Consider the following 26,791-nt stretch of genomic DNA (forward strand, 5'->3'; position numbering starts at 1 on the left):
AGACCTAAATCCAGTTACACCTCTACCTAAAAGAGGCCCACTTTTCAGAGCCGTTGAGCACACGCAGGCCCGGCTCCTGGTGCTCAGCTCATGGGAAAGCCCAGCCAGAGAAGAGGTCACAGCAGTCAAAGCAGGAGGTGATCAAGGTGGGGATAAAGGTTACAGCTGCAGGGGGTGTGAAGGAGGGAGGGATTTCTGAGGTGATGTAGACACAAAAGGGGGAGAGAAGCCGGAATGATCAGAAGACAATGGGGTAGAGAACAAGGGGAGCACCTCCTGACTTCCAAACTTCCCACTTCCCTCCCTACTGTCCGCATTTCGGAGCCATCTGCGCCTCAGCTGTGGCCTCCTCTCCTTCCCACAGCCAGGCCTCTCCCTTGCTTTGGATGGAGGGGTGGAGGGAGGTCAGTCATTTGCTTGTGCAGTTCTGGTGTCCCATGTTTAAGAAGGATGAATTCAAACTGGAACAGGTACAGAGAAGGGCTACTAAGATGATCCGACGAATGGAAAACCTGTTTTATGAAAGGAGACTCAAAGAGCTTGGCTTGTTTAGCCTAACCAAAAGAAGGCTGAGAGGAGATATGATTGCTCTTTATAAATATATCAGAGGGATAAATATCAGGGAGGGAGAGGAATTATTTAAGCTCAGTACCAATGTGGACACAAGAACAAATGGGTATAAACTGGACACTAGGAAGTTTAGACTTGAAATTAGATGAAGGTGTCTAACCATTAGAGGAGTGAAGTTCTGGAACAGCCTTCCAAGGGGAGTAGTGGGGGCAAAAGACATATCTGGCTTTAAGACTAAGCTTGATAAGTTTATGGAAGGGATGGTATGATGGGATAGCCTAATTTTGGCGATTAATTCATCTTTGATTATCAGCAGGTAAATATGCCCAGTGGTCAGGGATGGGATGTTCGATGGGATGGGATCTGAGTTACTACAGAGGATTCTTTCCTGGGTGCTGGCTGGTCAGTCTTGCCCACATGCTCAGGATTTAACTGATCCCCATATTTGGGGTCGGGAAGGAATTTTCCTCCAGGGCAGATTGGTAGAGGCGCTGGAGGTTTTTCACCTTCCTCTGCAGGGTGGGGCATGGGTCACTTGCTGGAGGATTCTCTGCACCTTGAGGTCTTTAAACCACAATTTGAGGACTTCAATAACTCAGACATAGGTTAAGGGTTTGTTATAGGCGTGGGTGAGTGAGATTCTGTGGCCTGCATTGTGCAGGTCAGACTAGATTATCATAATGGTCTCTTCTGACCTTAAAGTCTATGAGTTTCATCTACTTGCAACACTTTTCTCTCCCTCTTCTTTTTCTTTTAACCACACCTGAGGATGTCAGCCTATTACCTTGGGTCTACAGTCAGCTTTAACCCCAATTCTCCCCCCCCCCCACATACATACACACATTACTGGACTCAATGCAGGAGTCACTGGGTGGGATTCAATGGCCTGCGTTATGAGGAGGTCAAACTGGTCCCTTCTGGCTTTAAACTCTGCAGACTACAGCCTCCTTCCATCCTGTCCTCTGGGCACGTCTGCAAGAGGACTCGCTTGCCTATCTGCCCCTCCAATACATGAGCCTGCCCCTGTGCCCCCATTCTCCCATCATTTCCTGTGCTGTAAATTCTCTGCTTGGGTAAGAGTCTGCACCCATTTCTGTAGGGTGCTGCCTTTCCATTCACTCACTGGCAAGCATAACTCACCTGGACCGGGGTCTGAAGGCATTTCTCGCTCCTCCAAGGCTCCTGGATTCCTGACATTCGGCTTTTCCTCTTGTACAATCCAGGATAAAATGTCAGGTTGGGAAATTGCATAATCTATGGAAAGACATTGGGGGCCGTTATGTTTTATTGACACTGACAAAGCTGACGTCTCAAACCAAATGTTTTTGACCAGATGAGAATAAAACAGCTGGGAGGAAATGGATTTGTCCCATGCAAGCCAGTCAGGGGTCCCAGGACACCAGGGGACTGGATGGCTCATATACAAAACAAGCATTAGGGCCTTGTCTCTGTTACAAATTCCTAACCCGAATAGCTGAGGCCTCTGGTGTAGAGGCAGCTTATCTCAACAGGAGGAGTTTTTCCTGTCAGTACGGTAAAATCACCTCCCCAAATGACATTACCGTGCTGATCACCTACACTGGAGGCTTTGCCAGCACAACTGTGTCAGCTGCTGGGTGCCGGGGGGGAGTCACATTCGTGACCAGCACAGCTATACCAACAAAGCTTTGTTAAGACAGACCTTCCCTAGGCAGCTTCCCTGTTTACAAACCTCCTGAGAGCCCAGGGAGATGTTTGGAGAACAGATCAGCTCCAGAAAGAAATCAAGGCTGACTGCTTTGAGAAAGTCCATGTGCCCTGTATGCCGGGCTCCAGAGTCAATGTGCCACCTTCTTCACTCCCACCCTTCTATACAATGGCAGCTGGGGGCCAAAGGAAGATGGGCAGCATGGCAGGACCAACAGAGACACTTAGAGGGAATGGGAGATTCAGCATCTGACAATTTCCTGTCAAACGGGAGGATGTGGGGAACCCATGAGAGGCCCCAGACAGGACTAGGAAAGAGACGGCAGCATCCCAGTTCCCCCAGGCACTGTCCCTGCAGCCGCCAGAGCCAAGCAGCTCCCCAAAATGGAACACGGGCATTTCAGCTTGTTCCTCACCAGGTGGGCACCCAGGAGTCTCTGACTGCATGGCTGGCAGCAGCATCTGGGCCAGTCCTGTTACAACGCTTAGTCCTCTTCAGATGAAAGACATTTTTGGTTTGTCACTTCCTGATACAGAGAAGGGGTGGGGCCTGCAGGTGACACCACTGACAACCAGCCACTGAAAGAGCTGGAGGGGAGGCCACTGGCTGAAGGGAAAATTTTTCAGATGGGTTTCTAGGGTATTTAATAACATTGAAAGAACAGTTCTTCTGACCCACGTCCTATTGTTGCTCCTGTCTCCCCTCCTTCCCCATCTGCATCCACATGTCCAAGAGCACAGGGAAGGAAGAGAAATTGGCCCTTTTTAAACTGACGTCTAAACAGAAAGCCTGGAATCACCCTATGGGAACTGGCCACTAATCCCATTTTACCTGGTGTCTGCCTCAGCCAAGAGACTTTGAATCTAGATGCTACTTGGTCAGCTGTGCAATACTGTGTCGCACCATGATATTTCTTCCCAGCCCCTGGCTCAGATTAGTCCTGAAGCACGAATCTCAAGAGCGCCCAGAACATTTAAAATCTAGATTTCTTAGCTTCTCAACTTTGTAGAGTAACAGGACTCAGGGAAGTGAAGCACTTCTCACCTGGTATCAAACAGCAGTCCACCTTTAATAGCTAAGGCAGTATTAGGGAATGGAGACTTTATATCTAATGTAATCTACTGACTTTTTTAATGCTTAGGAGGCTTAAACAGAAATCATTTTAATTAAAAAACTCCTAATCAAAAGTTAGTTACTGGCTATCTGCTTTCTTCTACCCACCCATTTCTAAGGTGCCTAGTGTCTGTCTGTACCTGCGAAATATTTAGGAGTAGAAAGACACAGGAAGTAGACATCATATCAACCAACCAGTTAACTTCTCTCTCTCACTAATGCTCTGAAATACGTCTTATAACACTGAAGAATTAAAAGATCAACACTAGAAAATACACTAGAAAGAACAATTCTGCACTGGCCTGGATGGGCAGGCTCATACTCAACAGAGTAGAGATAAAAAAAAAAAGTTCTAGGACTTTACTGCTGTGCTTGTCGTCTTTTTGTAGAAGATACCATAACAGCCTAGAAGTCACCTGTGATTACCATATTTGTAAACGAAATTATAATTTGTGCAGGCTACAGAAATAATCTCAAACTAGAGAGAGGATTAGTGCAGGAGAGCATGTTACAGAGAAATCAAACACCTGAACTTATGGGGCTCTGCATAGGGGGAAGGATAGCTCAGTGATTTGAGCATTGGCCTGCTAAACACAGGGTTGTGAGCTCAATCCTTGAGGGGGCCACTTAGGGATCTGGGGCAAAAACATCCATCAGGCACAGTATTTGGTCCTGCTGGGAAGGCAGGGGACTGGACTCAATGACCTTTCAAGTCCCTTCCAGTTCTATGAGATATATCTATCTCCATATTATTATTATATCCTTTGTCTTATCCTGTTTGTTTTGCATCTTTATCTTGGAAGGTCTGTGAATTCCTTGCAATCAAGTCAGGGGCCATGCTGGAGTCAGTAATGAAGTCCGCATCCTCTAGCAGCTGACGGCTTATTTTACTGCCAGGAGGATGTTTGCCTGGATGGCCTGGTCAGTCTGTAAAAGCATCACTGGATCCCTAGTTACTGAGTGGCTCCTTGTTTACACACCAAGTTTAGAAGGTTCTCTCTGCTGCCTGGCATTTGCATGGGCACTGCCCTGTTCAAAGCTGGTACTGGCTATGCGTGTGCGCGCACGCACACACACACGCACGCACGCACACACGCACACACACACATATTCCACTGCTGTATTTTTTAAAATCAAGTCTTCCTGGTGGGAGGTGGAGAGTCACTCACCTATGACCCCTTCTCTATTGAGAGAATGAAGCATCACAAGAATGTCCCCTGGCTTTAGGTTTTGCTCTTAGCAGCAGAATTCCCTCTTTTAGACGAGGCACAGGGGGGCCTTCCAATTGAGAAAAAAGGCCTAAGACACGTCACATATTCCTTAGGAGCTCAGTGCTGAAGCACTGCGCAGCTCCTCCTTAGCCTGCACCCCAGGACCACGCAGAGCTGCTTTCACAGCTAGGGCTTTGTCCAGAACCCACAGCAAGATGGACATCACAGAAAAGAAACATTCAGAACTTCACAGCTTCAGTAGTTTGTTCAAGCTTAATTTTATTATTATGAATAATCAAGCATCTACTGCCGTCAATTTACCCAGCACTTTACAGAGACAGAGACAGGTTCCCTGTCCAAGAGGGCTCACAGTCTAAACAGTACAAGTGTAAAAGGGAAATAAGGGGGTTCAGTGAAGGAATTAAAAAACCAGACACTGAAGAACTGGCTAGTATACACGTACTGGACAAAATCAGAAGTGTTCCTCCACCTACCACAGGCCCCATGTTGCTAAATGCTAAGAGAGATTCTCTTTTTGCACATGTGGCAGGGCCCTGTGTTTCTGGAAGATCTGAGCTCTATCCCTTCTGCTCTCTGGCGGTTCAGGATGGCCATAGCGTGCAGCAATTTGGCACAGGGGAAGCCTGAGGTGCTCATGGATCAGCCCACTTTGAAAAATGAATACACACACAGAGACTAACAAGAGACCTGATCACAACCCTCAGAGCCCCTGGGAAATCAAAGAACTCACCAATGCTGGGAAAAATAAACTTCTCAACTAAAAATCCAACACAGCACATTAAATACGAACTCCCAGCTGCACAAAGACTAAAACAGTCGTGAACTATTTAAAAAAATAAACTCTACTCAGTTTCATTGGGTTTAAACCCAGTTTGGCTCAGGAGTGCGGATGGGTCCAAATTGGGTTAGGCAGGGAGTGAGGAAAAGGCCTGTAAATGGCTACAGTCCCCACTCCATGCGCCCATAATGGTTACTGTCCAAATTCAGCGCCCTTCTGGAGTTTGCCTTCATTTAAATGACCGAACAAGACCGTACGGCAGGATTGTACTGAAACAAAGGCCTTAGCCCAGCCCCCAAAGTCAATCACCAGCCAATCTCTCTCCCGCAAAACTGTATTAAGGTTTCTCCCTGCAGGTCCCCCTTTAGCATTCTCTTCCTTAAAGGCCCACAGCCTTTGATGTTCCCAGCTGGAGCTAATGAGACCCACCCAGGTCTGACTACCAGACTAAGTCAGTGGAACAGCTCTGCCTCTTCATGAGGGGTCTAGTCCTAACAACCAGACACCAGTTACAGGCCCAAACTGGAACCCAGGAGAGGACAATATAGTTTCTAACCCTGGATTAATATGATGTGACCAACTAAAACATATTTAAAACCACTTCAGGTAGCCGTTTTAGCCCCAGTGTAGCTGGTATATTTAGATAATGTACAAAATAAATAAACTCACAGAGCTTGGTAACATTTAACAGTCCCGGAGTATGACAAGCCCTGATTCCCAAAAATGAGAGTAAAAGAACTGAGAGGAGAATAAGAGAAGCAGACACACCATGAGATGCACAGAAAGGAAACAAACAAAATACTGTGCAGAAAAATACTGATCAGATAATAAACAGAAATATTATGCTACAGCTACGAGGAAAAAGAGGACAATCAAGACAGTAATTCACTGTAATATGAAATTCAGCAAGCGTTTGAGTGTAGTGAAAGTACTGTCTCCTGTTAACAATTTTTCTATTCAATTGCATTGTTTGTCTCTTAAACAGAGATATAAAAGGGAACCTTGCAAATGTGCTCTTGCCTGCAGACGTACTCACGTGAGATGAGTCTTGGACTGAATTCTGATCACAACTACTGCAGCATAAGTCTGGAATTATTCCAGAGTCTTCAGTGGGTTCCCCCAGATTTACAGTGTCATTTAGAAAGAATTTGGCTCAATTGACAGCACACGAGAAGTCAGTTTCAGTGCTAGACAAGGAGTTGGATGGATAGTTCTAGGGAACTTGGCAGCTGCAGAGCAAACTTCCTCTGTCTGCCCTGTTCATACGCCTCATCACTGCCCTACCCCTAGCAACCAACTCCCATTCCCTGGCACCTGCCCAGAGATGGTCAGCAAGGGTGTCACTTAGCGCCCCGTGTGTGTGTACTTTCAGTAACCTGTAGACCGTTTGGGGCACGTACGACATGTGACTAACTTATGGAACTGACTGCTGCAGGTGTGACACACCCAGGCCAGTGGGGTACAGGAGTCTGGCAGAGGGCAAATATACTGGTCACTGGATGAGTAGTTTTCTGTTCCCTGAGTGACCAGAGCAGGGGTTGCATTAGAGTAATCAGGAACCTGCTAGAACCAATTAAGGCACACAGGCTGATTAGAACACCTGCAGCCAATCAAGGCAGACTAATCAGGGCACCTGGGTTTAAAAAGGAGCTCACTCCAGTCAGGGAAGGGGGAGGCAGAGGAGAGGAAGTGCATGTGAGGAGCTGGGAGCAAGAGGCACAAGGAGCTGAGAGTGAGAGGCTGTGCTGCTAGAGGACTAAGGAGTACAAGTGTTATCAGACACCAGGAGGAAGGTCCTGTGGTGAGGATAAAGAAGGTGTTTGGAGGAGGCCACAGGGAAGTAGCCCAGGGAGGCGTAGCTGTCATGCAGCTGTTACAGGAGGCACTATAAACAGCTGCAATCCACAGGGCCCTGGGCTGGAACCTGGAGTAGAGGGCGGGCCCGGGTTCCCCCCAAACCTCCCCACTCCTGATCAGACACAGGAGAAGTTGACTGAGACTGCGAGGAAGATCACTGAGGTGAGCAAATCTGCCAATAAGCACAGGACCCACCAAGGTAGAGGAGGAACTTTGTCACAACTAGTGTCAGGGGTGGGATTTTGGTGTGCACAGCGCGGCAGAAGAGGGAAGGTGATTTAAAAAAGAATAGTAGAGGGTTTGTTTATTTTTTTTCACCACAATGGATGACCTAGTACGGGCACTGATACAAGCTATGGCGGCCCAGCAGGAGGCCTCCCGTGTCCAGACAGCTGCCCAACAGGAGGCAGTGTAGCTGCAAAAAGAGACTAATCGCCTGCTGATGGACCAGGCTTCTCAAGACCGAGCTATGTTGCGGAAACTGGTAAACCAGGTAAAGACCCTTACAGAGCTGAACCGCGGCCATGATGGGACGCAGATCATACGGGCCAGCCATTGGCTGCAGAAAATGACGCAGGAGGATGATGTAGAGGCATACCTTCTGGCCTTTGAGAGGACAGCCCTATGGGAGGCCTGGCCTCGAGATCAGTGGTCTGGAATCCTTGCCCCATTCCTGTGTGGGGAGGCCCAGAAGGCCTACTAGGATCTGCCTGAAGAGGCTGCAGCAGACTACCCCCAGCTGAAAGCAGAGATCCTGGCCAGATCTGGGGCAACAACTGCAGTGCTGGCCCAGCGATATCACGAGTGGAGGTACCAGGAAAACAAAACCCCACGGTCCCAACTGTATGACCTCATCCATCTCGCACGAAAGTGGTTGCGAACAGAATCCCAGAGTCCGGAAGAGATACTAGAGGTTCTGGTCATCGACCAATTCATGAGGGAGCTACCGCCAGACCTTCGTGCCTGGATAAGCCAGAATGAACCCTCCACCAATGATGAGGTTGTCGCACTGGTAGAGAGGCGAAGGACAGCGAGGGAGCTGACCCGACCAGTTAAGGAGGAGGCTCCCCGGGTTAAACTAGCAGCACCAAGCCCTAGAGCTCGGGTGACTGGGCAACCAGGGGATCACAGGTGGAAAAAGAGAGGGGCTGAAGGCCCACCAGAAGCCACAAAGAGTCGGAGCACTTAGGGAGAAGAGAATCGTGATGTTAGACTGCCCAAACCAAGAGACCGGGGAATGCCTAAGGCCCCATACAGATGTTATGCCTGCGGGGAATGGGGACATATAGCTGCACAGTGTCCCAATGCCGAGGAGCCTATGCAGTGTAACCTGGGGAACTGGATAGACCCATGCTCCCTAATTCACCTTGTGGGGGTCTCACTAACCCCACATATGTACACCAGAGCAGTAAAGCTAAATGGGGTAGAGACCACAGCACTGGTTGATTCGGGGAGTGCTATCACGCTTGTCTCAGAGAAGCTTGTGAAGTGTAGTCAGCTGCTGCGGGCTAAGCATACGGGGATAACACGCGTCCATGGGACAGTTGGTTATTACCCACCATCCCAGTAAAACGTGAGATTCAGGGGAACAGTACTGAGGTAGCAGAAGGTGTAGTCCCTAAACTCCCATACCCTGTGCTCATAGGGAGGGACTTCCCAGGGTTTGGACACTTACTCCCAGTAGGAGGACTGGAGACTTACTCCCAGTAGGAGGATTGGAGAAAGAGGGGAACCCTGAAGTTAGTGAGGCATCCACAGTAGACTGTCAACCCCCAGTCTTCTCTGAAATATCCCCAGATTTATTTTCCATTCCCAGACAGGGTAGAAAGTTGAAAAGGGAAAGGAGGGCAGCTAAGACCTTGGGAACTCGAATATTGGCCCAAAGCCAGAGGGTCGCTCTCGTAGGTAGGCGAACCCGAGCAGCTGAAAAGAAGGCCATCCAGGATGGAGAAGCACCTGAGTCTGACCCCCACCCTAACGCTTCTGAACCAGTAGAGGCAATAGAGACTGGGCCCCTAGATCTTGGGCAGATTAGCCTCGGAAGAGGAAATTTTGGATGGGACCAGGCTGAAGACCCAAGGTACAACAACATTAGAAAGGAGGTGACTGAAATAGATGGGGTCCCCGTGGAAGGGAGAACCCAGGGACCAGGACCCTACTTCATAATGAAGAAGAATCTCTTATACTGGGTTGCACCAGTACAGGGGCAGAAGGTACAGCAGATCTTAGTACCTCAAAAACACCAGAACGCTGTATTAAGTCTTGCTCATAGTCATCTTTTTGGGGGGCACTTGGGGGTAGAGAAGACCCTGGCACGAGTCCTACGACGGTTCTTCTGGCCCAGAGCACATGAAGAAGTGCGGAGGTACTGCGCATCCTGCCCGGAGTGTCAGCTGCACAGTCCCCGTCCCCACCTCAGGGCACCTTTAGTACCTCTTCCCATCACAGAGGTTCCCTTTGAGCGAATAGCCATGGACCTAGTGGGACCCCTGGAGAAGACGGTTCGGGGTCACCAATATATACTTGTTGTTTTGGACTATGCTACTCGCTACCCAGAAGCCGTCCCCCTACGCAACACAGCCTCTAAAATGATAACCAAAGAGCTGGTGGGGATCTTTGCCCGAGTGGGGCTACCAAAGGAGATATTAACAGACCAAGGAACCCCATTTATGTCAAAGCTAATGAATGACCTCTGTACGCTGCTCCATATACATACCCTGAGAACTTCAGTTTACCATCCGCAGACTGATGGGTTGATAGAAAGATTTAACTGAACCCTCAAGGCTATGATAAGGAAGGCGGTAAGTCGGGACAGGAAGGATTGGGACACCCTAGTGTCCTACCTTATGTTCGCTATCCGGGAGGTATCTCAGGCCTCAACTGGGTTTTCCCCATTCGAGTTATTATACGGATGTCACCCTCGTGGCATACTAAATATCGCCAAAGAGATTTGGGAAGAGGAACCCAATGAAGGGAGAAATATAATAGAACATGTAATACAGATGCGAGACCAGATAGCCCGTGTCACCCTTGTTGTATGGAAACATTTGAAAAAGGCACAGGAGGCCCGAGAACCAATTACAATCACTAGGCAAAAGTCCGACAGTTCTAACCAGGGGATCGGGTGATGGTGTTGGTACCCAAGGCAGAAAGCAAGCTTCTGGCTCAATGGCAGGGGCCCTATGAGGTGGTTGAATCCGTGGGGGAAGTAACCTACAAGGTGCGGCAGCCAGGACGCCGAAAACAAGAACGGATCTATCACATCAACCTTCTGAAACCCTGGCATGCACAAGAGGCATGCATAACTGTCCGAAAACACCTAACCCAGGAAAACAAGCCTTCCAAACAGGAGAGTGTCTCCCGAATTAACACCAGACCAGAAGAATGAGGTGTCTGAGATGATCTTCCAGAACCAAGATGTGTTCTCGACAAAAACAGGTCGAACAACCGAGACATATCACCACATCGTCACAAACCCTGGGGCCAGAATAACAATGAGGCCCTATCAGGAGCCAGCAGCCAAAAGGGAGGAAATAAAAGCAGAAGTAAAAAGAATGCTGGAGATGGGGATCATCAAAGAATCCCACAGTCAGTGGTCCAGCTCAATCGTGCTGGTGCCCAAACCTGATGGCACCACAAGGTTTTGCAACGACTTCCGGAGACTAAACGAAGTATCCCAGTTCGACGCATACCCCATACCTCGCACAGATGAGCTAGTGGACCGTCTTGGGAATGTCCGGTACTTGACTACCCTGGACTTGACAAAGGGGTACTGGCAGATTCCCCTTGCAGAAGACGCAAAGGAAAAGACTGCGTTCTCTACACCACCAGAGGGTCTTTTTCAATATACTGTCCTCGCTTTTGGACATGGAGCCCCAGTTACTTTGCAGCGCCTCATGGACAAGCTATTACACCCGCGTAACAGTTATGTTGCTGCCCACTTGGACGATGTGGTCATTCATACTCCAGACTGGGAAACCCACCTAGGGAAGGTGGAGGCAGTCCTTGATACCTTCAGGCGAGCTGGCCTTACAGCAAACCCTGCCAAGTGCACTGTAGGGTTTACAGAGGCCAAATATCTTGGCTTCATTGTGGGAAAAGGTCTGACAAAACCCCAAGTGAACAAGTTGGAGGCCATCCAAAATTGGCCCCAATCACGTCGCAAGAAACAAGTCCGGGCATTCCTAGGTGTAGTGGGGTATTAACGAAGATTTATCCCCCACTTTGCCACAAGGGCAAGCTCCCTGACAGACCTAGTGAAAGCCCATGGGCCTGATCTGGTGAGATGGTCTGACGCAGCAGAGGAAGCATTCACAGACCTAAGGACTGCCCTCTGCAGTAACCCCGTACTGATAGCCCGATTTCACCAAGGAATTTATCCTGCAGACAGATGCATCGGAAGTAGGGTTGGGGGCCGTTCTATCACTGACGGTCAGGGAGGAGGAACACCCAATTCTCTACCTCAGTAGGAAACTCCTTCCAAGGGAACAAAAATATGCAGTGGTGGAGAGAGAGTGCATCACCGTAAAATGGGCCATGGAAGCACTGTGCTACTACTTGCTCGGGCGCAGATTTGGCCTCGTGACCAACCATGCCCCTCTTCAATGGATGCAGCGGAACAAGGAGAAGAACACAAGGGTGACCAAGTGGTTCTTATCCTTCCAACCTTTCCAGTTCTGTGTGCAACACAGAGCAGGGAGCTGTAATGGTAATGCCAATGGCTTGTCACGTGTGCACTGTCTGGCATCCCAAGCTGCCTAACCCCTTGGTGTTAAGCAGGTGGGAGGGATATGTGACAGACCCAGGCCAGTGGGGTACAGGAGTCTGGTAGAGGGCAACTATACTGGTCACTGGATGAGTAGTTTTCTGTTCCCTGAGTGACCAGAGCAGGGGCTGCACTAGAGTAATCAGGAACCTGCTAGAACCAATTAAGGCAGACAGGCTGATTAGAATACCTGCAGCCAATCAAGGCAGGCTAATCAGGGCACCTGGGTTTAAAAAGGAGCTCACTCCAGTCGGGGGGGGGGGGGGGAAACCAGAGGAGAGGAAGTGCGTGTGAGGAGCTGGGAGCAAGAGGCCCAAGGAGCTGAGAGTGAGAGGCTGTGCTGCTGGAGGACTAAGGAGTACAAGTGTTATCAGACACCAGGAGGAAGGTCCTGTGGTGAGGATAAAGAAGGTGTTTGGAGGAGGCCATGGGGAAGTAGCCCAGGGACTTGTAGCTGTCATGCAGCTGTTACAGGAGGCACTATAAACAGCTGCAATCCACAAGGCCCTGGGCGGGAACCCGGAGTAGAGGGTGGGCCCAGATTCCCCCCAAACCTCCCCACTCCTGATCAGACACAGGAGGAGTTGATCCAGACAGTGGGGAAGATCACTGAGGTGAGCAAATCTGCCAATAAGCGCAGGACAAAGAGGAACTTTGTCACACAGGATATCATCAAGGGGAGTAGCTTGCATATTGCCAATTCCAGATAAATAGACATTCCCAAGAAACATATTTTGTTATGACTTCAATCAAGTGATTCAATTCACTTGTTTTAAAACTTGGAGCATTTCACATTAAAAGTATTTTCAAGTGAGCTACGAGATACTGCAACATACCACCACTCCAGCAAGAAGATTGTGTGGCCCCTCCCCTGCAGTGTGCATCCTTTGGCGCTAAACTGTTTCTTTTGAGTGTCTGCAGCACCGAGTACATGGTGAAAGTACAGACCCTCGCACTGAGTCGGCCCTGCGTGACTAGAAGAAGATGTTATCTAGCAAAGCCTCTCTCATGTTCTGCACATTCAGACGGTTCCTCTCGCGGGTGTGGATTTTTTGGTGTTGGAGCAGATGCTGCTTTTGCGTAAAGCTTTTTGTGCACTCGGTGCATTGGTAGGGTCTCTCCCCCGTGTGGATCCTCTGGTGTCTAACCAGATCCGAGGGGTGAGTGAAGTTCTTCCCGCAGTACGTGCACATTAACGACCCTCCACTCCTTCCCGTGTGCGTTCTCTGATGCATGATGAGGCTTTTCTTCTGAGAGAAGCACTCCTGGCACTTATTACACTTATAGGGTCTCTCTCGCACGTGGCTTTTCTGGTGCTGCCTGTAAGGTGATTTGACGCTGAAGCTTTTTGTGCATTTAGTGGCACTGAATGACTTGTCCGCTGCCTGGATTCTGGGGTGGGATTTCAGGTGGTGATTCTGTTTGAAGCTTTCCTCACACTCCACAGAGCTGTAAGTGGCCCCTCCGGTGTGGATTCTCTGATGCATTGTCAAGTGCTGCTTGTACACAAAGCTTTTTTCACATGCTGCAGGTTCGTAGCATCCCAGCTTCGTGTGACTTCTCTGGTGCATTGTGAGGCTCTCCTTCAGCCGAAAGCCTTTCCCACACTCAGCACACACGTGTGGTCTCTCACCTGGGCAGCTTCGCCGGTAAAAAGTCACAGCATTGCTTTCCCTGAAGCTTTCTTCTCCAGGCACTGACTCTACCAGCCTGTCCTTGACATGGTTCCTTGGCTGTATTATTGAGCTGTCTGGACTATCCAAAGACCTTCCTTCCCTGGGAGTCCGGAACACAGTTTCTTCGGACAGTCCAGAGAATGTCCTTCGCAGCTGCAAGCGTTTGAGATGTTCCCCATGCTCCAGCAGCTCAGTTTGGAACATGATTCCATTATCTGCTGGGATAAAACAAAAATAAAATACAGAAATTTTTATTTTGTCTGCTTGGGAACAAAGGAAACCTGTTAATCATTCCCATGTCATCCCAAAAGCCCATTATGTTGGGTTTCTCCCAAGCAAACGAGCTAGGACAGTCCTGTGCAACAGTTTGGGTTTAGAGGAGGACAGGCTGAAAAGACAGATTCCAGGCTCCCCTAGGAGACCATGAGCTCAACAACAGCCTGTTTTCCTGTTTCAGTGCTTGGAAACAGCAGACTGTTACCAAGGCCACTGGAGAATCGGGGCGAAGCAGCTACATTTCCCCTCACAATCTAAGCTTTCATTTCTAAAGAGACAAAATGCATTTCACTGGCTATAATTCCCCCAGTGCAGAAGACTCACCCAATGCACTTAAAGCCTTCACACAGCACTTAAACTTTGTAAAGCCACAAGACAAATGGCATCAGGAGTTTCCATCTTACTGACTCTTAGCTGCTCCGCATTAGCTGTGCTTAGTTTACTAATCAAACGGTGCGTCCTCTGGCTACCAGCTCTGCAAACTCGGCCTGGGATCCGAGAGGCAAGACGGGTTCTTCCTTATAGCACATCACCCCAAATCCCAAAGATTCCGCAGACCGGCTCAGGTCTTCAGGGACGCCTTTACAACCTCCCTTGCCTTCAGTGGGCGTGCACAGGCGTAACGGACTATCCCTGTCACTGGAACCTACCGAACAACTCTGCTGATAATGCACGAGGAATCCAGCTCACTCTCTTTTAGGCTTTGAGTTGTAAGAGCTTATTTTAGTCTCTCATGCCAGCAGAGGTGAATGAGTAAACCTAAGAGCCAGCTGAGTAAGATGGGGTCATGTACATACACAGCTCCAGAGTAGGACAGGGAGCCCTGGGGAGACCGTCTGCACCGGGTGAATTTCACCCTTTGGGAAGGGTTGTCAAGGGTTTTGCTGGACACACTGGATATAGATTTAAACCAGATTTTTTTTAATATCCTCCTAATGTTGTCCCAGCTGTTGCTGAATTCCTCACACCTACCTAGCCAAGGGTTGCTGTTCCCTGGCTCCTATATATGGCAGAGGACTCTGTCCGTGGTGCCTTTTCATGGCAAGGCCAGACCACAGTTCTGCCAAAAGCTCTTCCTATGACCTGGGGGCCAGAGAATCCAACCTCTCTTCCTCCGCCGCGGGGACATGCAGGCAGCAGCTGTCGCCCCACATCAACCAAGTTACAGTAGCATCTAAACAAGAGACTTTATACAAAACAGAGAAAAGCATTTACACTTCGCCTAGTCTGGCAGTGACTATGGCTAGCCGCACTAGTGCAGGCTCAGAGACTTCGATAGAAAAGGGGAGAAATCGGTAGCTGTGGCTTTCCATGATAAAGCTCTCTCATAGCCACGTCAGTCAGCATTACTTGTCCTTATAGCCACTGTCTGTCCAGTGGGCTCTCAAAAATATGCCCCTTGCCTTTGTTCTCTCCCTCAGGTTCAGTGCTTCCTGGAGGAGCCCTCCGTCCATCCTCACAACCCCGGCAGGGAGCCAGTCAAACCCTCTTAAGAATCCTCGGTTTGGGTAATTGTAGTGTTGAGACCTCATGAACATGAGACGTTCTCCATGTAACCACCACCGTCCCATGGCCATCGCCACATTACAGCATCTTTCACTAAACTTCCTTTGCTCAAACAGTCTGTGCTGCTGCTTCCTTCGCTATACAAATGGGTCAGCATCTTTCATTCTTCAAAGGGAGTGGGCTCATTTCCGACGGCTCCTTGGATCCCGGGCACACACCTTCCCTTTTGCTCCCTTGGGAGTATCTGCACAGACGTCCTTCTTAGAAGAAGAAACATGAGCAGGCTAAATATTTCCCATTCCTCGGCAGGACAACCACTATCTATGCACAAGGATCCCATCACAATGGGTCAGACCACACAGAAGGTTTCATTGTCAGGATATTTGCCACAGTTCTCCAGTCACAATCTTCCCAGAACCCTGACAGGCTAATCCTGCCCAGGACTCGTTCCAGGGAGACGAGGCCACACCATCTGGCCATTCCAATCTGAGCATTTCATTCCAACGGGCTTGGCTATGAGCACAATGATATGGACCACAACCCAGCCAAACGGCAGTGCATGAAGAGCATCGATAAATAATAGCTATCGAGTCGGGGGTGGAGTCCAACAGGGCAAGGCAGGGATCAGGCTTATTTTAGGTCTTTACTAATGACTGGAAGGAGGAGTAAATAGCGTGTTAATGGGATTGACAAAGGTTATTAAACTGGCCAGGTTACAAGATCAAGAGGAACGACCAGGAGAAGATAACAAGGTGGGTAAGAGAACAAAAGGAAATTCAACCTGGAAAACACAATTAGCACACTGAGGGGGAAACAACCTGGGACACGCGTACCCAGAAAGTGGGAGCAACCTCAAAAATAGGGAGTGACCCATGGGGTGGGAACAGACTGTTCATTAGTTAAGAGCTTTTACCACAACGCTGGTGGCAAAAAGAGCTAATGCAGTTCAGGGCAGCACAGAGACATCTCCCCGCTGGGCAGAGAGAGCATCGTCCCTCTCTATACCCCAGTTGAGAGACTGTATTAGGGTTGCCAACTTTCTAATCACACAAAACCAAACACCCCTACCCCGCCCCTTCTCCGAGGTCCCACCCTTGTCTCACCCCTTTTAAGAGGTCCTGCCCACCACTCACTCCATTCCCCTCCCGCCGTCACTTGCTCTCCCTCACCCTCACTCACTTTCACTGCGCTGGGGTGCAGGACAAGGTGAGGCTCCGGAGAGGACCAGAAAGGAGTAGTTCAGGGTGCAGGAGGGGGCTCTGGGCTGGGGCACTGGGTTGGGGTGCAGGAGGGGGTCCAATAAAAGATATTCCCTCCCACACCTTGTCTCTCTAATACCCTGGGACCAACATGACTACAACATCACTGCATTCAGGGTTATTTTTCTTAGTGTGTCTGGTACTATTCAACCTCTACGCAGAGCTACTAGGAAAACTGGTGCAGGACTGGGCGTGGAGTGCAGGCTCCGGGAGGGGGCTCAGGGCTGGGGCAGGACTGCGGGCTCTGAAAGGGAGTTAGGGTGCAGGAGGGGGATCGGAGCATGGGCTCCAGCTGGGCAGCATTTACCTCAGGCAGCTTCCAGTCTGCAGCACAGCAGGGCTAAGGCAGACTCCCTGCCTGCCCTGGCTCTGCTCAGCTCCCAGAAGCAGCCAACATGTCCGGCCTCTAGGCGGAGGGACCAGGGGGGCTCTACAGATCTCCTGCACCCACAAGCACTGTCCCCACAGCTCCCACTGGCGTGGTTCACGGCCAAAGGTAGCTGTGCAGCTGGCGCTGAGGGCAGGGACAGCGCACAGAGCTTCCCTGATTGCCCCTCTGCCTAAGGGCTGCAGGGACATGGTGGCCGCTTCCAGGAGCTGAGTGGAGCCAGGGCACAGGGGGCCTGCCTTAGCCCTGCTGCGCTGCCAACCGGACTTTTAACAGCCTGATCGACAGTGCTGACTGGAGCTGCCAGGAACCCTTTTCAACTGGGCGTTCCGGTCGAAAACCGACGCCTGGTAACCCTAGACCGTACCTGGAATCCAGCTTTCATTTCTAAACACATTGGTGCCAGCATTAGTGAGCAGGTGGGAGGAATTATGGAAAGAGCAGGCAAAGCAATCCGGTGTGTCGGGGCTGATTTATGAGCAAAGACTGAAAGCTTTAGTGGCCAGGTCCTCAGGCCTGGCATCTGGAGTACGGAGCCCTCAGGAGCTGTGTAGAGCACCCGAGCCCCAAGCACACCTTTGTGATTCCCCATCCCCTCCTCAGGGCTAGAGTCAGCGACTCCGCTCCATCTGGGTGCCTGGGGATGACAGCAGGGAGGCAGTGAGCACGGGCAGGGCTTATGAGACCCCATGCAGGGAGCAGACTCCTCACTGTTGGCCCGACAGACTAAATGGGCCATGCTCCTGGTTGGCAGCCCCAGCACGGAACCGTCAGCTAGGAGCTGACCATGGGGCCCAGTGTCCTCACAAAGTGATCAGGGAGCTGCCTCTCCCAGCCAATGTACTCACCTTGTCTTATTTCATCTTCGGGACCCTCCCTGGTCGTTCGTTGTCTCCCCCACATGGTGGCCACAGCCATAGCATCTGCTTCCCCCAGAGGCAGAGAGGGAGACCAGGAGCATGTGTCTGTTTTATTTTGGGGGTGGGTTACTCCATTGCTTAAGTTGCCACATGTTTCTGGTGCTATCCCTCCATTAGAGGGACATTCTGTACTCAGCTCTGGCCTTAAACCCTTCCTTCCCTTCCCCTCCCCTTGTCCTCAGACTGGCTCTGGACCCTTGTCCCCCTCATGAGCCTGCAAGAACACTCCCAGCTCTACCCTGCTTCCTCCCCCTCCACACACCTCCCACCCAGGGAAGTCCCTGTACGGCGCCAGCTCTCCACTCTACCTCAGGCCGCACAGCATTTTGTGAGACCGCTGATAACTCACCAGTGCTGGGCTCTGAGAATATTTCCACTTCCTCCAAGGGCCCCTGCTCCTCGACAAACAGCTCCTCCTCTTGCTTTACCCGGGACACACAGCTTGGCTGGGAAAACGTGCACTCTATGAATGGAAAGAGAGAACAGGCGGCAAGTTGACTTTCTTCTGTGAATCCCCTTTGCCCCCACTGCAGCATCCTTCTGTCCTCCACTTGCAACAGCCAGCAGGTTCACTCCAAGCTGTATGTATGGCTTTTACACAGGACTTCTTTTTCCACGTCTTCTGCGCCCTCTGCCCCTTTTCATAAGAGCCTTCCCCAGCTCTCTAAAGCAGGAGCCTCTCTCCTACTTCACTCCACGCATTCTCTGACAAGCTAGCTACCAAAACACTGCTGTTGCGCATAGCACTCACCGACTGGGGGTTCAGCTGGGATCTCTCTTTCCTCCGACTTCTCCTGTCCCTTGATGCACGGCTCTTCCTCGCCTTCACTCTGGCAGGTCGCCTCAGGTGTATACACCAGTGAGTCTGTGCACGGGAAAGATAAATCCCATCATGTTGTTCCAAAATCTCTACGCTGTAGCTGCTAACAAGTCACTCAGCCGGAGCTGAAAAGCTGCATCTACAGCAGTTCACAAACACGTTTGTTTCCTGCTTAGATATGATGGCGAGGACACCACAGAAAGCCCTACAATAAGGAAAAGATGATGGGTTTACCTGTGCTGGGCTCTGCAGGGATTTCTCTCTCCTCTACGTCTCCCTCCTCCCCCTCGCAGGGCGTTTCCCCTCGTTCAATCCGCGCCAGAAGGTCAGGTTTGGAGAGTACATAGTCTATTGATGGAGAAACCGATCAGCATTCCCTGGCTCCAGGCTACATTGAGCAGTGAGAGATTTTAGGCACCCGTCACTGCTCAAAGTGGTGTGTAATGGGAACGAAGCTCCTAGAGAAACAAATGCCTGGTGAGGGAAGAGCAGGGCTGCCTGCTGGAGGTTCAGGGCTCTCCATGCAGAGGGAGAGTGTTATCTTTCAGACACTAAGTATTAAGCTAATTCCCTAGTTATTAACCTGCAGTCAGGCCAGAGAACCAGCCAGGCCAGAGCCTGTCTACGGGGTAAGCGATGGTTATTTTGCGTCCACAGTTCCTGAGACCAGAATGAGAACCCGCTTGGTTTATTAGTCTCCTACATTAGACCTAAAAGGTGGATTACAAGCACCAGATCCCACCACAAGCTGATTGTCCATCAATCCCTCCCCTTTGTTGAGTTTTTCCCCACCTGGCCCCTGGTCTCTCCTGCCCACTGCCTTTAATCCAGTTCCCATCAAAGCTTGTGAGGTTTCCAGCAGCCCAGGTGTCTCCAACACACAGTTTAGCTACAGGCCATCAAGTCAATGCCTCCCTAATCCATAGTGCTTGTGTATTACACCAACAGCACATGTAGTCATGCCTCCCTCGAGCTACAAGGATGCCCCTGTGCATTTCATAGACTCATAGACTCTAGGACTGGAAGGGACCTCGAGAGGTCATCGAGTCCAGTCCCCTGCCCTCATGGCAGGACCACATACTGTCTAGACCATCCCCCACCTAACGATTCTCTGCCTCTGGTGTTCTTCCTCTGTTACCCTGTTCAGTGGGAGATTTGACATCAGCACCACACATGGAACATAGCAGGTTTCTGGATGCGTACTGCCAAGTAACTGCAACCATTATCCACAGCCCAAAGGCACTGGAGATGGAGGGACCAGGTCCTCCCTGCATACCTTTCATTCTAGACTGGCACCAATAACCGTGAAAAATGTGCTGACCCACCACCCATCTATGTCACATGCAAATCCATTAGCCCAGTGCTGGAGTTAGCCCATGAATTTCTTAGATTGTAGATTATTTACTAAACAAGTGAGAACCAATATTTACCCAGCGAGATCAGAGACTCATAGTTCCCCTTCATCACGTTCTTGTAAAGCTCTTTCTGCCACTCATCTAAGTTCTGCCATTCTTGCTCAGAGAAGTAAACTGAGTCATTTTCAAATGCCACCGGGACCTGCAATCACAGTGGTTACAGATTCATTCAGCCCCTTTAAGGCCCCCCAATGCCATAAAATCACTTGCCCCTTTCATCTTCTTTAGCATTTAAGAGACTGGTGGGGGGAAAAGGAACACAAGAACATTGCTCATTATTACAATTTATTTTTACAGTTTCCATAAGAGTTCCAGGTACTGTAGAGAAACCCACAATGCTTTCCCTCCGAATACCTAGAATTCAAACGCAAACATGAGGAGAGGAACAAAAGGGAGGGGAACGACCACACTCTCTAGAAGAGCATCATTTGTGCTACTTACTGGGAAGCCCACTGTGAATGCCAAAGCACTGGTGCCCTCATTCCCACTGAGCAGTATCTTAGAGCGTGTCTACATGGGGCAGAAGCCCAGAAGAGCTAGTGCAGAACAGCTATTCATGCCTTTATGTAGTGTAGGTTAATCCATTTTGGAAGTGGATTAACCCAGACAGCAAGAAGGCAGTCTTAATGCCGAGTAAGAGCATACACCTGGGGTACTCTGCTTTTTAGACACACCATATGGCTGAGTATTGTCATCAGAGGCACCTGATACCAAGTGGAAGTAAGATTGGCGAGCGCCTTCATGTTTCATCATGCACAAACAGACAGAGAGCTGAACGTAGTTCTCAATAGTCCGCGATAAAACACGATTCACACCTGGTCCTTCTAGGCGCCACGTTGAAGAGAACTCTCACATTTCATGACCATCTTACAAAGACAGCAAGTAAGGTCAAAACACGCAACAACCTGCTGGGAAAACTGGCCGGGAAGCTATGGGGCACCAACACCCAAACGTTACACGCTTCAGCCTTGGCACTCTGTTACTCAGCAGTGGAGTGCTGCGCTCCAGCCTGGGCTCGCTCATCTCACACAAAGATTGACGTACAACATAATTCTGCCACGCGTGTTATTTCAGCCACGCTTAAATCTACTCCTCTACCATGACTACCAGCTCTCCGAAATATTGCTCCACCCAGCGTTTGCAGAGAGGAAAGGGTAGCAAAGCTTGTGATGAAATTACGTGATATGCCATGTCTGCCATTAACTAAAGACTTGTTTAATCCACCACATGGTCCTCTGCCCTCACGGCGCCCTTTGTGGATAAGTTTACAAAGTGAGGGATTTATGGTAGAGGATGCGTGGCGAGCTTCATGATCCGCAGAGAAAGTGACAAATGACTATCTTGTCTCATATCAGAGGGGTAGCCATGTTAGTCTGGATTTGTAAAAGCAGCAAAGAATCTTGTGGCACCTTATAGACTAACAGACGTTTTGGAGCATGAGCTTTCGTGGGTGAATACCCACTTCGTGAAGTCGGTATTCACCCACAAAAGCTCATGCTCCAAAATGTCTGTTAGTCTAATACGATGAAGTCGGTATTCACCCACGAAAGCTCATGCTCCAAAACATCTTTTAGTTTATAAGGTGCCACAGGATTCTTTGCTATCTTGTCTCAGACCCCACTCAGCACCAACCCGGGTTTGATTTACTGCGAAGGCAATGGTGCCTTGTGAATCGGTTTCATACTGGACATGGAATTTGTGGTACAGCAGAATTTTGGTGGCATTTTAGAGACAGTCCATTAGGTTAATGTGGGCAGCCACAAACCATGACACACGTTGCTGAGGACAGCAAAATGACTCAACTTCCGGGTGGTTTTCATGTCTTGAACATCATTGATAAGAACCCTGTGGCTTGGCTTGACCAAATTGCATAGGCCAAATAAATACACACCACAGCTATTTTGCAGTAACATCCCCCTGCGGACAAGCCCTTACTTCAAGAGTAGTTCCAGTGACTTCAGTGGGACTACTGGTGGATGAAGATACTGCTCAGAGTGAGTAATGGTTTGTGCATCTGCTCCCTTGTGATCAGATACAATACAACGTTCATTTAGCTGATGAATTTAGTTTTATTGATGACACTTCACAGCAGTCAAGATTTTGTAAAGAGTAATGAAAAGGCAATAATCGAGTTACCCCTGCAGAGCCCTATTCAATATTAAATGAGAAGCAGAGAGAGGCTGACACCTGCGAGTGAGTTAAAATAAACAGCACAAACCTCAATGACAATTTAAAAATTGAATAAAGCTTCCAAATTCCATCAAGCAAACTATTTGGCCTATGGACTGCACAGACTGTTCAGGCCATACTTGCAGAGCACTAACCAACTTACCCCAAATGTATTTGATTTGTAGTATTTACAAATTCCACTGGCTACTGCTGTAGAGTTTATAAACGTGGCAAGATCAAAAAGATTATAAAGTCCACAGACACAACATGGTGCTTTCAGAGTCACTCCAGTTTCTATCATTATAGAACATATTGCACTAGAGCTCACAGACGAAAACAAACAGATATGGGGTTTCTACACCAAGTTGTGTAAGAGATCAACTTACAAAAATAAAGACTCCTTGAAGAAAATGTTCCTCTCTCAAAATCAGTGGGCCCATTTAACACTAGACTTTCCCAGAAAACCCCTCTGCTGCCAACAGGCCACGTATACAAAATTTCAGAGATAAAGGCATTTGGGAATATTAGACTCAGGGTGGTAATAATTAGAGATATCATGAAAACTGTTTTACTACAGTTCTTGAATATTATTAGCTACATCATTACCTTGGGGATTTCCCCCTTGGTGCCTGGGGGGAGCCTCAGGATCCAGAAGTTCCTGTTCTTCAGCAGGTTCTCCACATTCTCCAGCCTCCTCTGCAGCAGCCCGTACTCCTGGATCAGAGTTCCCAGCGCAGCCCATTTACTCTCCATTTGGTTTCCAAAATCCACTACTGTTTTCTCGCAGTCAAAGTATTTCTTTTCTGTTGTCACTGTTCTACGCTCCAGGTTCAGTAACCGCGTGGCATGAGAATCAACCTTCTTTTCCACTGCTTGAATTGCAGCTAGAACAGTCCAAAGCGAAATCTCTGCAGAGTCTGGCTTTGTCTCTTTAGCAGAAGTTTGCTGAGGAACAGTAGAGGGCTGGAAAGGTGTCCACTGCTGGGACTCCATGTCCCACTCCTGATCCTGTTCACAAGAAGAGAAACTGAGATCAAGTTGTGGTCCCATCACCATCTGTCACACCCAGCTACACAGAGAAAGTGAAAGAACTGCTCACCACGGGCTACTTAGCACTTTCTATGCCTGGATGTTTGTTTTTATAGGGTCACACTCCAGATGTGATCAAAACAAGCATGTTAATACTATTATAGAACTAATTTGCTAGTTTTATAACTGACAGTTTAGACTGCATTGGGCTGAAGCTTGATAGCTGCATTGCACAGACAATCGCCATGTTTTACTAATATTTGGAACTGATCCTCATTTTCAGCAATGTCCCATTACACCAGTAGTTCTAAGACTTCTGTACTGGTGATCCCTTTCACATAGGAAGCCTCTGAGTATGACCCCCCCTTACACATTAAAACACACTTTTTTATACATTTAACACGATTATAAATGCTGGAAGCAAAGCGGGGTTGGGGATGGAGGCTGACAGCTTGCGACCCCTCATGTAATAACCTCGCAACCCCCCGAGGGGTCTCGATCCCGTTTGAGAACCCCTGCGTTATACCATGAGGGAAGCATAAAGGGGCCTTAACTGTTAACGAGGATCAGGTTTTTTTAATTAGCTTTGCACAATTTTCCCTTCCAAAATGGCTCTTAAGCAGTTTCAGGCACTCTTTTTTTTCCCTCCTTTGCCTTGGTAACTGCATCTTTTCCTAACCCAGTATTTTTCCTATGCTGGTGACTTTTGCTTTATATTTCAAGATATTCAGTTTATGCTGGTTTGTAATGCACCCGATGCACATATCCAGCAACTCTTTCTCTGGCAAGAGTCAATAACATGCAACTACAAAATGTTACCACTGATACTGTCGCGTAACTCAGGCCTAATGTCACACCAGAGAAAGGGAAAGTGATGTGTGTGTGTATCATATTGAAAAAAGAAACCCTCGGCATTAAACTCTGATATTTTCGCTTCGGAAGATTCAGACCTCAAAGCACTTTTCGGGCTATTCAACCACTGTAGTAATTTGGAAACAAAATGCAGAGTAAGCACTGCAGTTAGCAGATAAATTCTGCTCTCAGTTACACCAATATGAATGTAGAGTAACTCCACAGAAGTCAATGGAGTTACTCTGGATTTGCACCAGGATAAATGAGAAGAAATTATCCTCCTGTTTGAAGGATCATGCTTGGTGTTAGTGACAACACTGAGCACTGGAACTTAACTCCTTTTCCAGGCAGGCCATGTCTACACCACACAGTTAAACCGACCTAAGTTAGGACTTGTCTCCACTACCAGATCAACGCTCAGAGATGGATTTAGCAGGCCTAGTGAAGACCTGCTAAATCGATGGCAGAGCGCTCTTGGGTTGACCGTGGTACTCCAGCTCTCTGAGAAGATCTCAGAGTAGCAGCTGTGTTAGTCTGTATCCGCAGAAAGAACAGCAGTACTTGTGGCACCTTAGAGACTAACAAATTTATTTCAGCATGAGCTTTCGTGAGCTACAGCTCACTTCTTCGGATGCACAGAATGGAACACACAGACAGGAGATATTTATGCATACAGAGAACATGAAAAAAACTTTTGAAAAAACCTTCTACGGGTCATCTTAATTACCACTTCAAAAGTTTTTTTTTTTCCTCCTGCTGACGATAGCTCATCTCAATTGATTAGACTCTTCCTGTTGGTATGCATACTTCTACCTTTTCATGTTCTCTGTATGTATAAATATCTCCTGTCTGTGAGTTCCATTCTATGCATCTGAAGAAGCGAGCTGTAGCTCACGAAAGCTCATGCTGAAATAAATTTGTTAGTCTCTAAGGTGCCACAAGTACTCCTGTTCTTTCTCTGAGAAGAGTAAGGGAAGTTGACCGGAGAACGCCTCCCGTCGACAGCGAAGCGAAGACACCGGGGTCAGTCTACCTAAGCTACGTCGACTCCCGCTACGTTATTCACACAGCAGCTGGAGTAGCGTAACTTAGGTCGACTGACCCCCTTAGTGAAGACAAACCCTTAGGTAGACGTACAGCAACCGCAGTAATTACTGCGTTTTTCACGTCCACGCTACCCTCCTTCTGTCAGTGGGGCACATCCTCACCAGGAGAGCTTGCACTGACTTGAGAGGGGCAGGCTGGGGGAGTGAGAGCCCAGATGCCACCCAGGCTCTCAGCTCCCAGCAGAGGGAGCGCTATGCAGAGTGGGGAGATGAGAACCCAGGCGGCAGCCAGGCTCCAGCTGGGAGCGCTATGCAAGTGGGGAGATGAGAACCCAGGTGGCAGCCAGGCTCCAGCCGGGAGCTCCGTGCGCAGCGGGGGCAGAGAGCCCGGGTTACAGCCGGGAGCTCCGTGCGCAGCGGGGGCAGAGAGCCCAGGTTACAGCTGGGAGCTCTGTGTGAAGTAGGATCAGAAAGTCTGGGTTACAGCTGGCTTGAGGTGGGAGCAATGTGGGGAGCCCACAGCCCGGTCTCTCAGCGCAGCGCAGTGAGGCTCCAGCTGTCAGCACTTCTGGGGCTCACAGCTGGAAAAAAACACTTTCCCTCCCCTCCACCCCCACGCTCAATTTCAAAACAGGGACTTTACCAGCAGTGAAACTGCCATTCTTGTCAACTTCACAGCTCCAGCGGTCAGTCACCCTGGCAGCCAACAGGCGATGCAAGTAATGCAGTGTCTATACAGACACTGTGTCACCCAAACTATGTCGACCTAAGCCTTATGCCAATCCTTCAGTGGATTTACTAGGTCGGAGTAACAGGCGAGTTACAGCAGCGGGAGGAACACTATAGCATGTACGCTTACAGTTAGGTTGATGTAAGCTGAATTAACGCTGTAGTGTAGACATGTCCAAACATCACATACCCCCAAACTAATTTTAACAGGTTTCTGAAAAACTGGGAGAAATCTATAGCCATACTAGAAAATTACAGTTCTGTTCAATTTCTTTTAGCAAGAAAACAAAACTAAAATAAATTCAGCTGGCTTTTCACAAACATTTGTACAGTATATAGGCATAGCATAGTATTAGCTATGAGCATGTGTTTAATTCTGTGTCTATTGTCTCATAATTCTTTTTCTTGAAAGGAATGTTCACTCATAAGCTCAATGTTTTGTTAAGTATATCAGAAGCAGGAAGCCTACTAAACAATGAGTGGGGCCACACTAGATGATTGAGGAACACTCAAGGAAAACAAGGCCATTGCAGAGAGGCTAAATGAATTCTTTGCATCAGTCTTTACTGCAGAGGATGTGAGGGAGATTCCCACACCTGAATCACTTTTTTTAGATGACAAATCTGAGATGTCAGTAGAGGAGATTTTGAAACAAAACTGATAAGTTAAACAGTAATAAGTCACCAGGACCACATGGTATTCAT

The 26,791-nt window shown here is 48.9% G+C and overlaps 1 protein-coding gene across 4 annotated transcripts in view; it reads right to left on the reverse strand.

The window, feature by feature from the left end:
- Nucleotides 1-26,791, reverse strand: part of LOC115645272 (zinc finger protein 777-like) — a 46,962-nt gene that overhangs the window by 1,533 nt on the left and 18,638 nt on the right. For 2 of the 4 annotated variants that reach the window (XM_030549654.1, XM_030549655.1), the window contains exons 2-8: nucleotides 23,038-23,439; nucleotides 20,278-20,404; nucleotides 19,082-19,195; nucleotides 18,779-18,892; nucleotides 18,377-18,490; nucleotides 17,956-18,072; nucleotides 1,711-1,824 (exon numbers count right to left, since the gene is read on the reverse strand). In XM_030549654.1, coding sequence (XP_030405514.1) covers nucleotides 1,711-1,824; nucleotides 17,956-18,072; nucleotides 18,377-18,490; nucleotides 18,779-18,892; nucleotides 19,082-19,195; nucleotides 20,278-20,404; nucleotides 23,038-23,439 — 1,102 coding nt within the window. Of the gene's footprint in view, nucleotides 1-1,710; nucleotides 1,825-12,594; nucleotides 13,897-17,955; nucleotides 18,073-18,376; nucleotides 18,491-18,778; nucleotides 18,893-19,081; nucleotides 19,196-20,277; nucleotides 20,405-23,037; nucleotides 23,440-26,791 lie in introns of those variants that run through there. The other 2 variants (XM_030549656.1, XM_030549657.1) reach the window with 2 other exon arrangements.

Source organism: Gopherus evgoodei, chromosome 2, assembly GCF_007399415.2.
Source record: "Gopherus evgoodei ecotype Sinaloan lineage chromosome 2, rGopEvg1_v1.p, whole genome shotgun sequence".
In the NCBI taxonomy this organism is placed as follows: domain Eukaryota; kingdom Metazoa; phylum Chordata; order Testudines; family Testudinidae; genus Gopherus; species Gopherus evgoodei.